Source organism: Cnephaeus nilssonii (assembly GCF_951640355.1).
Source record: "Cnephaeus nilssonii genome assembly, chromosome: 20".
NCBI classification, from domain to species: domain Eukaryota; kingdom Metazoa; phylum Chordata; class Mammalia; order Chiroptera; family Vespertilionidae; genus Cnephaeus; species Cnephaeus nilssonii.
In genome coordinates, this window is record NC_137091.1 from 40,570,765 (window position 1) to 40,585,847 (window position 15,083).

Below are 15,083 nucleotides of genomic sequence, written 5' to 3' on the forward strand. Positions count from 1 at the left end.
CTCTGCCACTGGCTGACTGCCCATTTCTCACTGGGGCTTTTTGCTCTCTCTCTCTGGATGGCTTGAATGTTTGTTTCACAGCGAGAAGGTTTCCACGTATTTCTTATGTAATTAAAATGAAATGAGACCTTCCTTAAAAACACAAACCCAGAAGAAGAGAAACCAGCAAGGCCAGTTCAGGCAGACGCTCCCACCTGTCTCCTGCCGGCTGCCTTGTCCCCGGCCAGCCCTGCCTGATGTTGAAATCCATTTCTCAAGCGTAAACATGGACCTCAAAGATCAAACTTTGGAAAAAACATGGGCAGCAGATGAGGTCATTTTTCTCCCTCGGTTGCTTTTCACCTGCCTAGATTCCCCTGCCCCTATGTCCTTCCTCCATCTCCTCCTTTCTCGTCTCTCCTCGGGCTCCTGCTTTAGTGAGTGCTGTGCCGAAAACATTTTATTTATTTACTTATTTATTTTTAAATATATTTTTATTGATTTCAGAGGGGAAGGGAGAGGGAGAGAGAGATAGAAACAGCAATGATGAGAGAGAATCGTTGATTGGCTCCCTCCTGCATGCCTCACACCGGGGATCGAGCCTGCACACCAGGCACGTGCCTTTGACCAGAATCGAACCCAGGACCCTTCAGTCCACAGGCCAGCGCTCTGTCCACTGAGCCAAACCATCTGGCGCTGAAAACGTTTTAAAGCTCTGTCCAGTTCAACAAGGAACACTGAAGTTAGGCAGAATCTTGCATTTTTTAACAAGAAAGAGGAAAGGAAAGAAAGCACAGCTAGGCGTAGCAATTGGAAGAGCAAAACAAAGGTCTGTGTGAAACACATTAAGCTCTTCCTTTGTCGTCCTTTCTTTCCCTTCCTGAACAGAAGCAAGTAGGTGTCTGGAAGAGGGTAGGAGAGGGGGGTGCAGGGCTCAGAATAGGGTGGGATGAGCAGGCGTCCACCCAAGGGGCTGTGGGGTGTGGGCAGTGGCAGCTGTAAAAGACTGGCTGCTGCCGAAACCGGTTTGGCTCAGTGGATAGAGTGTCGGTCTGCGGACTGAAGGGTCCCAGGTTCGATTCCAGTCAAGGGCATGTACATTGGTTGCGGGCACATCCCCGGTGGGGGGTGTGCAGGAGGCAGCTGGTCGATGTGTCTCTCTCATAGATGTTTCTAGCTCTCTATCCCTCTCCCTTTCTCTCTGTGAAAAATCAATAAAATATATTAAAAAAAAAAAAAGACTGGCTGCTTTCAGGGGAATTGAGCACAGAAATAAGTATATCAAGGACATTGAGAGCCAGACTTCTCACTCATGGACTACAATTATGCAAAGGGAGACAACTAGAATGAACCCTAGAGTGAGGAGTTGGAATTGGAGATAGAGTAGCCTCAGGATTTTCAAGATACAGAGGTAGATGTAGAATAAATATAGATGTACGTGTGTGTGTAAATATATCCATATTTCCTGCTTCTGCCCACTGAGAAAGCCTGGGTGCAGCAAGAACCCAATAGCAACCACAGCTATTGGTCCCAAATCGTGGTTTTTACATGTCATCCTCCAGCCCGAGCCAGCTTGAGCATCGGCCCTCTGACTGAAGGGTCTTGGGTTCCATTCCAGCCAAGGGCACGTACCTCGGTTGCCTCCCCAGCCCAGGTCAGGGAGGGTGCAGGAGGCAGCAAATCTATGTCTCTCTCACATCGATGTCTCTCTCTCTGTGTCTCTCCCCCCGCCCTTCCACTCTCAAAAATCAATGGAGGGAAAAAATATTCTCGGGTGAGGATTAACAAAAATAAAAAAATAAATGTCATCCTCCAGTGAAATATCCCAGGGCTTCCTGGAGTAAAGCCTAATTCTAGGACGGGCACCGTGAAAGGACATGGTAAGCCTGGCAGGTCTTGTTGTGCCAGGAAGCAAAAAAAAAAAAAAAAAACATGCTCAAAGAATGATGGGGACAGGTTGAAAGGACTCAGCGACCAGCTCACAGGAGCTCCCGCAGGTCAAACTGGGGACAATTTGAACATGAGAACAAAGCATGACTATGATAGATTATAATCCACCGATGCTATGAGTCTATTCAGATATAACTAAATAAATTAATAAATAAAACATCTGATGAGGAGCGCTCTCCCACCTTTCTTCCCACTCAGGCATGTATCTCCTAAACCAGTGATGGCGAACCTCTGACACGCGTGTCAGTGCCATTTCTGATGACACGCGGCCGCTGAGGTGGCCGCATGCCGAGGATGAAACATTTATGTTATTTAAACTATAAATATCACGAAATAATGTTTTTTCCTCAAAGTGACACACTACCCGAGTTATGCTCAGTTTTTTGGCGAAGTTTGACACACCAAGCTCAAAAGGTTGCCCATCACTGTCCTAAACTCTAAGGGTCCCCACAAAACTTGCAACAAGGGGAGCAATGGGCGGCAGCAGCTCATCCCAGGTTTACCCCCTGAACCTGTCTCCAAGGCCCCCTTTTCCTCTGACTTCCCAGTGAGGGGACAGCAGCCCCCCTCGGCTCCTTTCTGTCACTGTGACTTTTACTTCCCACTGGGTCCACCCAGCCCCACGTGGCTCACTTTCCTGTCACGTGTCTGGGCTCTCTTGTTCTTCCATCCTCAGCCCTTCCTGGTCTCCCTGCCCCCAGCTTTAATAAACATACTCTCAAAATAAAAATAAAAAAGCAAATGTGATGAGGAACGGGTATTTACACAGCCCCTAAATGTCTCCCCGGAAAACACATTCATTACAAAGCGGGGAAGGGTGACTTCCCGTGGAGAAGCCTGGAAGACTCCGCCTTTCCCAAGCGATCAAAGCGACTGTCCTGAAAGCCACCATCCTGGGACCCTCCTGCCCGAGATGCATAACCGGGATCTGATCGGGAGAAGATGCAGACCAAGGCAAACGGGTGGACATCCTGCCCCCAAACTGGCCTCTACTGTTCACAGGAGTCATGGCGGCCAAGGGAAGAGGGAAGAATTTTCCAGTCTAAAGGAAGCTAAAGGGACAGGACAACTCAGTGCAGTGACAGAGTCCAGCTTGAACCCTTCACTGTTGTTAAAAAGAAACAGACCCCAAGTGCAGGTTAGTCTCTCCCAGGAAGGGGATCGTAAACCAACCAGTCTGGAATTTCCTGATCCACACGCGTGAGGTAATCTGCCTATAAAACCTCCCATTTTGTACAACTCCTGCGAGCTGCCTTCTGTTTGCTAAATGGGACGCTGCCCCATCGGTGAATCATCCAATAACGTCAATTCGTATTTAAATTTTCTCGGCTGTCGCTGTGGAAAGCCCAGTTACCCAGGTGGGGCTGCTGTCAGCATGGAGTTATCTCAAAAAATTAAAAATGGAACTGCCTTCTGGCCCAGCGATTCCACTTCTGGGAATGTATCCAAAGAAACCTGGAACACTAACTCGAAAGAATACATGCACCCCTCTGTTCACTGCAGCGTTACATACAATAGCCAAGATTTGGAAGCAGCTCACCGCTACGGTACATTTACACAATGGAATATGACACAGCTGTCCTAGTAAAAAAAAAAAAAAAAAAAGGAATTCTTACCCCTTGCAGCAGCATGGATGGACCTGGAGAACATTATGCTAAGTGAAATAAGCCAGTCAAAGAACGGCAAGTACCATATGATTTCACTCACATGTGGAACTTAATGAGCTAACAAGCAAAATAGACACAGACTCATAAATACAGAGCAGGCAGACAGCTCTGGTTGGGGGTGGGGTGTTGCAGTGTTGGGGAGAGGTGGGGGATTGAGCAAAAAAAAGAAAGAACTCATGGGCATAGACAACAGTGTGGTGATTGTGGGGAGGTGGGGGCTGGAGGTGGAAGAGGGTATGGAGGGATAAATGGTGATGGGGGGAAAAGTAAAATTTAATTTAAAAGTAAAAACAAAAATTAAAAAGCATGTATTGCATGACTAAAAACTAAAACAAAAAAACCTGCATGACATAATTCTAATAAGTAAATTTACTCGGCTGAATTTTTGTTCTTTAATACTGTGAAGGCCATTTATTGGGACAACTGGTGATACTTGAATGGAGTGTGAGGGTTAGATAGTAGAAACTTACCAATGCTAATCTTCTTTATGTTTGAAGTTATCCTTTGGTTACGGGGAAGGTCCTTGCTTGTAGGAAACACACACTAAACATTATGGGGCGTAACATTGGCAACTTACTCTCATATGATTTAGGAAAATTAATTTCTTTGTACGGTACTCACTTTTCCGTAATTTTGAGATATTTCCAATTAAAAAAGATTAAAGCAGTGCTTTTTTTGTTTTTGTTAATCCTCACCTGAAGATACTTTTTCCATTGATTTTTAGAGAGAGTAGAATGGAGGCAGGGAGAGAGAGAGAGAAACATCAATGTGAGAGGCACATCGATTGGGTCCAACTGGGTTGGGGATCCAACCTGCAACCAGGTACGTGCCCTTGACCAAGAATCGAATCCAAGACCCCTCCGTGTGAGGACCGATGCTCTAACCACTGAACACACCGGCCAGGGCTAAAGCAGTGCTTTGAAAACTTGTTTGAGCACATAGGAAGTAAGAAAGGTTTTTTTTAATTTAAAAAAAATGTTTTTATTGATTTTTAGAGAGAGAGGAAGGGAGAGGGAGAAAGAGATAGAAACATCTATGAGAGAGAAACGTCATCAACTAGCTGCCTCCTGCACGCCCCCCTCTGGGGGATCGAGCCCGAAACCCAGGCATGTGCCCTGACCGGAATCAACCAGTGACATCTTGGTTCCTGGGTCGACGCTCAACCACTGAGCAACACTGGCCGGGCAGGAAATCTTCTTTATATCAAGACCAGTACAAAACATGTTTGTGAACCTGAAACAAGAGCAGCACAAAACAAATATCCTTGCTTAAAAAGATGATATCAAATACGGTTTTAAGAACTGGACTATAACACAGAAAAATAAATCCCAAGAGAAACAGTAAAGAGATCAGCCCCGACACCACTGGCAGAGACTTACTGAATTGATTTCCTGACCTGCCATCTCTGCCCAGTCTTCTTGCGAGGATAACAAGAGCAAACACATACTATATAGGCTGTATCACACCCCAGGCTCCACGTACTGTGCAGATATTGCTTAATCCTCATAACTACTGTAGAAGGAAGGTAATGTTCATGTCCATCTTAAAGTTGCAGAAACTGAGGCCAAGGAAGATTAAGTAACTCGTCCAAGGTCACACAGCTAGAGAAAGGTGGGGCTGGCTGGGAACTTCAGCCTGACTTCACAACGCCCTGCAAAAGGGATATTATTATCCCTCACTTGACAGTTGGGAAACAAAGGCTCAGAGAAGCAAAATGGCCAGCCCATGGTCATGCTGATATTGAAAAGCAGAGACTAGTCCCCGAGAACAGTCCTGCACAGTCAGGGGGAAATGCTGTCATGCTTAGATCCCGAATCAGGAACCACTATTTGTTCATTGAACCCAATTATGAGAAGACAGCCCTCCAGTTTGGCCAACACTCCAGCTGTCCATCTAACGCTTTGCTGTCCAACATGGCAGCCACAAGCTAATTTAAATGGAAGCCAATTCAAATAAAATTAAAACTCTGCAGTCTCACACCCATCACTTGTGCTCAGTGCTCCCGGCTCCCACAATGCACAGCACACACTGTGCTGGGCAGGGAGGAGTCTGGAGATTGTTGGCCAGGGCTTAACAATCACTCCTTCTAAAGGGGGCTGCGATATTCCGGATATCCTTTCATTCCATGCCAAACGCACAAGCACGATATCCCATCAGATATCTTGTTAACAACCACACGTAACTGTGCTTTTACTGAAGTGGCACTGTCATATTTTCATGTAAATTAATTCAGAAAGAAAAGCCCATTAATTAGCCCATAACCCCCAACTTGGGTTTTAGTCCATGGTCGTGACAGCTGATGGTACCTATAAACTCTCACCTGGTAGATTTCTTCTCCTGAATGGATTCACCTGGTCAAAGCCAGCCCAGGAGAGACGCTGATTCCAGCACAATTCTGACTCAGCCCACTGGAAAGCTCCTGGGTTATGACATTCATCAAAGCAATTAGGATTACAGTACGCGAACAACTGAATTCATGCTCCTGATAGACAGGTCAGAGGCAGGGTGGAGACGAGGAAAGAATAACAGGCAGATGAGGGCAGTTGAAAGGGTTTTGTTTGTGTTTCTTTTTTTTAAAAGATTAAAGATAAGAGCAGGGGAGGAAACGCCAGCTGGCTAAATTTTCCCCCAATCTGTTGCTGACACTCACTCTGACCAGGCCTTGGGCTCACCACCAACACCCGGTGGATTAAAATCACAGGTCTTGCCCTAGCCGGGTTGCTCAGTGGTTAGAGTGTTGGCCCTCAGACTGAAGGGTCTCAGGTTCAATTCCGGTCAAGGGCACATACTTTGGATCCTGCGATGGAGCCCCCTCTCTGGTCCAGGCACGTGCGGGAGGCAACCAATTAATGTGTCTCTCTCGCACTGATGTTTCTCTCTCTGTGTCTCTCCCGCTCCTTTCCACTCTCTCTAAAAATCAGTGAGGGAAGGAGAGATAAATAAATAAAAAGATCAAATCATGGGTCTTTTCTCTGTTACACCCTAGAGTCCAGAGCTGAAATAATGGAAATTTCCATATCTGTACCGTCCGTACAGTGGCCACGTGTGGCTACTTGAGCGCTTGAAATGTGACTGAGGAACTGAATTTTAAATTTCATTTAATTTTAATTTTAATGAATTTAAACTTAAATGTGTACAGCAACATGTGGCTGGTGGCTACCATATTGAACAGTGCAGCACTAAATGGTGAGCAGTAGATCAGGGCAGGGCCTCCCCATCTGTGTCCCACAACACCTAACATGCAAACTAGTGGTTTTGGGGGCACCCTCTAGGGCAGTGGTCGGCAAACTCATCAGTCAACAGAGCCAAATATCAACAGGACAACGATTGAAATTTCTTTTGAGAGCCAAATTTTTTAAACTTAAACTTCTTCTAACGCCACTTCTTCAAAACAGACTCGCCCAGGCCGTGGTATTTTGTGGAAGAGCCACACTCAAGGGGCCAAAGAGCTGCATGTGGCTCGAGAGCCGCAGTTTGCCGACCACTGCTCTGGGAAAGCTTGAGAAAGTGACTTAATCTTGTCTGTGCCTCAGTGTTTGCATCTGTAAAATGGAGCATGAGTGGACCTCACAAAATGTTCCAAGTTTGGGGACCTCAGTGGAGGGCAAAGGGAGGTGCATCGCAGGATCTTTCCAACTGGTCTGTAGGTGTGACATTTTTCATAATCAAAGTTGGAAAACAAAATGCTGATACTGTAATTACAGGAAGGCTGTAATAGTCAGTGGTGTGTGGAAAGTGCTTGCCACAGAGCCTGGAACCAGAAAACAATGGGTGCTTTTAAAAATACCTGGCAAGAACATATATGCATAGCCCATGGACACAGCCGGCAGTGGGGCTAGGGCCAGAGGGAGGGGAGGGCGGTCTGGGTGGAGGGAGCAAAGGGGGATGGGGAGTGGGGAACATCTGTAATAATGTCAACAACAAATAAATAAATAAATAATCATCTGGCACCCGGCAGGGTAGCTCTTCAAGCACTGTCCCAATGCACCAAGGTTGCGGGTTCGATCCCCATTCAGAGCACAGACAAGAATCAACCCATGAATGCATAAATAAATGGAACAACACATCTCTCTCTCTGTGTCCCCCTTCCTCTCTCTCTAAAATCAATCAATAAAAAAATTTTTAAAAAACAATAATAAATAAAATACCTGGCAAACATCCATTCTCTGAAAGGCGTCAGAGACAAAAAGATAAAAGAAATAACAGCCCGGCCAGTGTGGCTCAGTGGTTGAGCCTCAATCTAGGAACGAGGAGGGCATGGTTCGATTCCTGGTCAGGGCACAGGCCCAGATTGCAGGCTTGACCCCAGGAAGGGGCATGCAGGAGGCAGCTGATCCATGATTCTCTCTCATCATGGATGTTTCTATCACTCCTTCCCTCTCCCTTCCTCTCTGAAGTCAAATAAAAATATATTTTAAAAAAATAATGAAAAAGAGAGGAGTTCAACCCAGACTCCCGCCTGGGCTATCTCAGCTCCTCCGTTAAAGGTGTTGGCCTTTCCTCCCTAGCTCAGCTTCAAGGCGTTATTGTAAGAAAGGAGGTAGAGGTGACTCCTTCAGAACACTGTACAAAGCGATCCAACTTTTATTGAGGCCTTTCTGTTCCAGAACCGGACCGCACAGAGGCACAAGGCGCGGTCCCGGCCCTTGAGGAGCTCACAGTCCAGTGAGGAAGACGGCGGCTGAGACAATGCCCACGGGGGTGCGGGGCGGGGCCCGCAGAGGAGGGACCCGCTATCCCACTCTGCCCCCCACCTTCCAGCGCGGCTATGGGAAAGCTCCTCCTTGTCGCTCCCGCGGTCCCTGTGACAATGCTAACTACTCTCGTCGCCATGACGACAAGGGGGAGAGTCGGAGGAGGGGGGATACATTCGCAGCCTCAAAAAGCTAGAAGGCCCAGGAGGATATGTACAAGGGTCCCTTTATTTCCCGAAGCCGCAGACCAGCGCAGCGGAAGCTGGGGACTGAGGTCAATGGAAGAACGGGGGGGGGGGGGGGGGGAGGCTGGGCCAGCCCAGTCCAGTGGCGGGAGAGGGAGGAGCGGGGCCCCAGGGCGAGGGCAGGGGGGCAGGGAGGAGGCTCCCCGGTGGAGAGGCTCAGAGGAGGCTGCCAGCAGCCACAGCCAGCAGGAGAGCCGCCAGCCCGGCCGAGGGCGCTGCCGAGCCTTGATTGTGGGCCCACGTTTTTGTGGGGTACTGCTCCTTATTGCTGCGGTCCTGGTGGCCGGCAGCGCCTCCGGCCGAGCTGGACCCCTCTCTGTGCGCGGTCTTGGGTTCCACTGCCTTGGCCGGAGTCTGGCTGGCGGAGGCGGGGCTGGATTTGGTGGTGGAGCCGGTGGAGACGGTGGAGACGGGCTTGGTGGGTGCTTTGGGGGCGGAGGCCGTGCCCGGGGTGGTGGTGGCCGGAGCGGTGGTCTGAGGGACGGGCAGCAGGACCAGGGGCGGGATGCGCGGGGAGAAGAAGGTCTTGTTGCGGAGGTCTGCGTTGCAACGGGGCCCTTTGCAGCAGGAGCCGCTGAGCGTGAAGCCGGGGCCCGTCACCGCGTCCCGGGTGCAGAACTCGTCCTGGACGCAGCCCCGGACGGGCAAGGACACGGTCACATTGGCTGAGGGGGGGAGACACACACAGGCCGGGGTTGAAGACAGGGCCGGGGAGGCGCCCCCAGAGTGAAGCTTAGAGGCAAAAAAAACCTCCAAAACAGGGGGCCGAGGGTTCCCCTGAGCCAACAGTCTCAGCTCAGGCCCCACTTGGAGAAACACTGCCCCGGTCCTTGGCATAGGACTGGTCCCACTTCCTATGGCAGGAGAGCAAAAGTCCCCTCCCCCCCTCCTGCCCCCCATTACCCCCCCCAATATTTAGTCTTAGAGTTAGAGCTACATCTCATAATACACCTGGCAGAGGCGGCGGGGGGGGGGGGGGGGGGGGGGAGGGAGGAGGGGGATTGAAGAACTTGAACTCCCATGATGCCCCGAGGCAGAGGCCAGGAGGCTGACCTGCACCTCTCCTATGTGGTTTAGGGGGGCACCCTAACCCCTCGAGTTGTAAGGAGTCAGAACCACATTCCCCCGCAATGCCCGGGTAGAAGCTTGAAGGTTTGAAAACATTTCCCACGGCCCATCCCTGCGTTCTGCCCTCGCCAGGCCTCTATGGACATGCATCTCCCAAAACAACTGGGACAGAAAGCATCCCTATCCCCGGTGCCACAGGACTGCATTTCTCAAGAAGCTCTGAACACGAGACCAGAACTTAGGCCGACAGCGCCCGGAGTGCGTTGTGGGGGGAGGGGGGGGACCCTTTGCGCAAAGGGCTACGGTCGCGCAGGAGGCCTCGGAAAGGCTGCAAGTACCGCGGCCCCTGCTCCGGGCTCGCTCACCTGCCGTCAGGGTGACGTTGCCGTCGAAGCAGCCCTTGTAGACGCGGTCGCTGGCGTTGTAGCAGCTCACGACGGGCGGCGCGGCGCCCTGGCACGCCTCGCGGCTCAGCCCCACGCAGCTGTAGCACTCGGCACCGTTGGGCTCGTACGCACTCTCGTTACCTACGGGGGAGCGGGGTGTGAGGAAGGGGGCCAGAAGGTTCGGGCCCTGGCCGGTGTGGCTCAGTGGACAGAGCGTTGGCCTGCGGACTGAAGGGCCCCGCATTCGATTCCAGGCAAGGGCACATCCCCAGGCGTGCAGGAGGCAGCCAATCAATGATTCTCATCATTGATGTTTCTCTCTCTCCCTCTCTTTCCTTCCTCTCTGAAATCAATAAAAATATATTTTTTAAAAAAAAAATCTTTTTTTAAAGATGGTTCGGAAAGCACACTTCGGCCTGGGGTGGCTCCAGCCCCCCGTCTCCCCACCTCGTCCGACCCTGGTTCAGCCTCTAGCTCCGCCCCACCCTGCGGACCCGCCCCCAGCGCCCGGCCGCACAGGTGCCCCCGCGGCGAGGCCAGCGGGGTGCCTCCGGGCCCCGCCCCCGCCCACTCCGCGCTCTCAGGCGTCGGGCTGGGGAGCACCCCTAGCGGCTCGGGCCCCACACGCTCCGCCCCCTGGGCCTGGGGCCCGCTCCCACCCACCCACCTGCGGGGGTGAGCGCTCGCGTGGAGAGGTTGAGCTTGGCGTTGCAGCGGTCCTGGGCGCACTGCTGCAGCTGGATGAAGGCCAGAAGCCCGAAGAGGTCCAGTCCGCGGTCGTTCTTGCCCGGCAGTCCGGACCCGCAGCCGCGCACTGCCACCGAGAATTGCCCGTGGACTGCGGGGAGGGAAGGGGGGCGATCAGAGGAGGCGAGACCCTCAGAAAGAGCCGATCCGAGGAAAGAATGACCGACGGAGGGGCGGGACTTCAACAAGCTGAACCCCAGGGGCTGCCAGGCGGACAGATGGACCAGAATGGGGGGGGGGGGGGGGGGGAGTGGCTATAAGAAGGGCGGAGCCGCCGAAGGCACCCTCCGAAGGAACTGGGTCAGAGAGGGGCGGGCCTCCTGGGAGCTGTGGCCTCGGACCGGGCTGGGATGCGGGTCTGAGCGTCCGAGCCTCCGCCTAGGGCACCTAGAAGTCCCCTACAGAAACCTCCCTCGCCAGGGCCCCAGGGGATAGGGGAGGCTGGGTTGGGGAGGAGAACATTCTGGCAGGGGCAGCAAAAGGCAGGGAGATCGTGGTGGCGCAGAAATGGATAGGGTGTGCTCCAGAAGGGGACGGGGTCCCAGATCCCGGTCCTTCCTAGTTCACCCACCCACTTCTCAACTCTCAGCCCGCCCGCCTCTAAGCCCTGACGGCGCGGCGGTGGGGAAGGGCCCGGGCCAGGCAGAAAGGGAGGGAGGGGGCTGCTTGGAGGGGTGTGGCCAAGTCCAGGGGGCGGGGCTGGACTACAAGGGGGCGGGGCCTGGCTGGAGGAGCTTGGAGGAGCAGGCACGTGGGCCAGGGGGCCCCCACTCACTGGTCTCCACCGCCCCCACGGCCTCGGTGCAGACTTCCACGCCCGGCGCGCACTTCACGGTCTTGGTCTTCTGCGGGGAGCACCCGTCGTCGGCTCTTTGCACGCAGCTGTAGCACTCCAGGGCCTGAGCTCCTGGGGAGGAGGGCGGAGCGGACCGCTGCTTGAGCCTCCTCCCGCCCCTCCCCCAACGGAGGGCGCCCCTTCCCCCGCCCTCGCTCCCCCAGGACGAGACCATCCTGTGGCACATCCTTTTCCAGGGCAGGAGTAAGGAAAAGCTTCCCACAAATATGGGGTCGTGGGAGACATTGTGTCCCTTTCCTTCAAGCCCCCTATGCCCACCGTGGGAGCATCTTTCCCACGGCGCCTGAGGCCCAAGGTGGGGGATCCCTCACCGGAAGCCCTGGGAGAACTCTGCCATGAATGGGGAGCACCTTCCCACACTTCTCCGCTCAGGATGGGAGAATTTTTCCCACAGATGAGTAGGCTCAGCGAGGGATCCCTTCCCACAAGCCCCCTCTGACCAGAACAGGGGGTCTTCCCACAGCCCCCCTCTGCTCAGGTTGGAAGAGGTTTTTCCCACAGCCCCCTCCCCCAGGGCAGGAATCCACCCCACCCCCTCCTTCTCTGTAGGGAGTGAGGGGACCCTCTTCCCTGGGGCCCCACTCTGCCCCCTCTACTCCTCTCCCCAGAAGACCCACCTTCTTTTTTATTTACTTATCTTTTTTTAGAGAGGGGGAGAGAGAGAAACATCGATTTGTTGCTCCGCTTATTTATGCATTCATTGGTTGACCCTGACATGTACCCTGACCAGGGGTGGAACCCACCTCCTTAGCTATGGGGACGACGCTCTAACCAACTTAGCGACCCAGACCTACCTTGAAGCAGCATGGGCAGCAGCAGCAGCCAACCGGTGGTGCAGATCACTGCCTGGGCACCTGCTTTCCTGGCGGGGTCCATGTTGCGATCCTGCTCCCTCAGAGTTCCCCCTCCGTGTGCCGCCTCACAGCCCCGGTCCTCTTACCTGAGCTCGGGATGAGTAACTTCCCCCCAGGCAACCTTGGCCTTGCCCAACCAGGCCAAATCAGCGTCTGATGTGGGGCGGCAGACCCGCCCCTGGGTGCGTCACCCACAGCTGCCAAGGAGGGAAATGGCGGGAGTCCAGGTTCCCCTGACAAGTCCCAAAAGAAAGTCTGTATGTTTGGGGGGGAGAGGGGAGAGTGCTGAGGTTCACAGAGGGGTCTACTCAACACTTGGCACTCACTGAATAGTTAATGAGTACCTGCGGTGTGCCAGCTGTGGTCTGGAGACTAAGACAGAACCAGTGCCTGGCCTCACAGAGCTCACCGTCTGATGGGGGAGACAGATATTCACCAAATAATCATACAGATTGTTATTCACTGGAGGACACTGAAGGAGGAGTGGGAGGGAGCTGCAAGGAGGTGTGGGCCCTAGAAGTGGGGCCAGTCGGTGAAGCTTCCCTGAAGATGTAAGAGCTGTGTGGTCTCAAGGACGTGGAGGATTTAGCCCATGAAGGAGGTCGGGGTGGGGGGCAGAGAGCATTACAAAACAGAGGGAGCAGCAGGGGCCAAGACCTAGAGGTGGGAAGTAGCAAGACCCATTCAAACTCGGCGGAGAGCAGCGCACCAGGAGCTCCGAGGGCGAGGGAGACGCGTGGAAAGTGAGACGGAAGCTCCACAGGGGCCAGACCGTTTAGGGCGTTACAGGCCCTGAGAAGGGATTTGAATGAAATCTGAGGAAGGTGGAGAACCTCTGAGAGGGTCTCAGTCAGCTGGGGACACCATCAGATTTACTTTCTGATATGATCCATCTGGAAGATAAGGCAAATATCCATCCGGAAGTGAATGGAAAAAGCAAGAGTAGTTCACTAACCCTGTGGAATATTGCACAGCAGTGAAAAGGCCCACCAATGGCCTCGGCGACATGCATGAATCTCAAAAATTTGATGTTGAGCTCCCGAAGCCTTAAACAAATAAAGCACACATTGTAACTCCACGTGTATGGAGTTGGAGAACAGACAAAGCTGAGCAGCAGTGGGAGAAGTCTCAGCAGGGGCCACGTGTGGCTGGGCATTGCCCCAACGACGCAGTGGTGAGAGCCCACACTCGTCCTCTGGGAGGTAGCTACACGTGTGTGCAAATATGTAAAGGATCGCCAAGTTATATACTTACACACGCCACTGAACGTACATCACTATGAAAGAAAGAAAGGCAAAATGCCTCTGTGTAGAAAAGGAAAAGACTCTAGAAGGGGAGAGAGAGAAGACCAGGAGGCCGGCGAGGGACCTGGGCAGTTTCCCAGGTGAGAGAGAGAAAGGCAGTCCCTGACGGCTGGCCAGGAGTTGGCCGGGCACTCACAGTGCGGTCATGGTGTGTGACACAGCAACACACCACCGCTAGCAGACAGGGCCTCACAGCGGAATGGAGCGAGACACAGTCAGGACCACGGCGCGATCACCACGTCTGAGCACGGAAACTAACAAGAACACTGTGCAAACCACAAAACGACTAAGCATTCCCATGTCCTGGCTACTATATGCGACTGCTTATGTATTATATTATATTATATTATATTATATTATATTATATTATATTATATTATATTATATTATATTACATTACATTATATTTATTATACTAGAGGCCCAATGCACAAAATTTGTGCAAGGGTAGGCCTTCGCAGCCCCGGCCGCCTCACAGCCCCAGCCCCTCACAGCCCCAGCTTCATCTGGATGGTCGTCTGGAAGAATGTCCGGACGGTCGTTCTGCTGTTCGGCCGTTTGATCGATTTGCATATTACACTTTTATTATTATAGATTATATTATATTATATTTAGTATACTCTACTATAACGTTACAGCTTTACTCTTGCTTGCTTTCTCTTGGCTCATAGATGAGATTTACCGATGGCAGTAAAAAGAGCAGCTGTGTTCGTAAAGATATTATTTGTCTCCCAGACCCCATTGCCCCCCCCCCCACCCCCGCCCCCGATTCCCATCAATGACTAGCACCTCAGTCACAGGGGTGGGGTCACTGGGCACCATGATTCGGGAGAAAGTGAATGACTGCCGGTGAGGTCATTCAGCACTGGCCCCCGCCTCCCCGCCTCCCAGCCGGGAATCCCAGCCCCACTTTTGCTGTGTGACCCTGTGCTAAGTGTCTTCACCTCTCTTAGCCCCTGAGGTGTCTGTTTTACAATAAGGGAAGGAGTGCTTCCATGGTGGAGTGAGGCGGTGGGCAAAGTACCAGGTCTGGGATCTTAAGCCTGCCTCTGCCATCGTCCTGCTGTGTGACCTCAAGCAGCCGCGTCTCCTTCTCTGAACTTGCTGCCTCCTTTGCCAAGTGGGCCTGAAAACCCCTCTCTTGCGGGGTGGAGGGAGGCCGGCGGGGCATGCTATTATTACTGTGTGCTCAGAAGCAGGAGGCCCTGCAGGCCCCAGCCGCGTGGGAGAGTTTCAGGGAGGAACCCTAACTGGCTGGACCAGAAGAACTAGCGTCTTGGGAGGGAACGGGACCCAGGGCGGGGAGCCTCCTCTTGCTCAGGCCTGCCCGGAT

The 15,083-nt window shown here is 52.7% G+C and overlaps 1 protein-coding gene across 1 annotated transcript; it reads right to left on the minus strand.

Annotated features, from left to right (window-relative positions):
* Positions 1-8,498: 8,498 nt before the first annotated feature.
* On the minus strand, positions 8,499-12,517 carry LYPD3 (LY6/PLAUR domain containing 3). The gene is made up of 5 exons (XM_079800509.1): positions 12,387-12,517; positions 11,512-11,643; positions 10,657-10,827; positions 9,969-10,130; positions 8,499-9,200 (listed from the first exon to the last, which is right to left on the minus strand). Exons 1-5 carry the CDS (start codon positions 12,466-12,468, stop codon positions 8,692-8,694), a joined length of 1,056 nt encoding a protein of 351 aa, XP_079656635.1. The 5' UTR covers positions 12,469-12,517; the 3' UTR covers positions 8,499-8,691.
* Between the last annotated feature and the right edge of the window lie 2,566 nt (positions 12,518-15,083).

What these genes read in the sequence shown, in the direction of transcription:
- LYPD3 (XM_079800509.1), bottom strand. Translation starts at nt 12,468, where the DNA reads ATGGACCCCGCCAGGAAAGCAGGTGCCCAGGCAGTGATCTGCACCACC. An exon ending in CGTGGGGGCGGTGGAGACCA is followed by an intron (nt 10,828 to 11,511) that starts GTGAGTGGGGGC and finishes CCCTCCCCGCAG; the next exon opens with TCCACGGGCAATTCTCGGTG. An exon ending in GCGAGCGCTCACCCCCGCAG is followed by an intron (nt 10,131 to 10,656) that starts GTGGGTGGGTGG and finishes GCTCCCCCGTAG; the next exon opens with GTAACGAGAGTGCGTACGAG.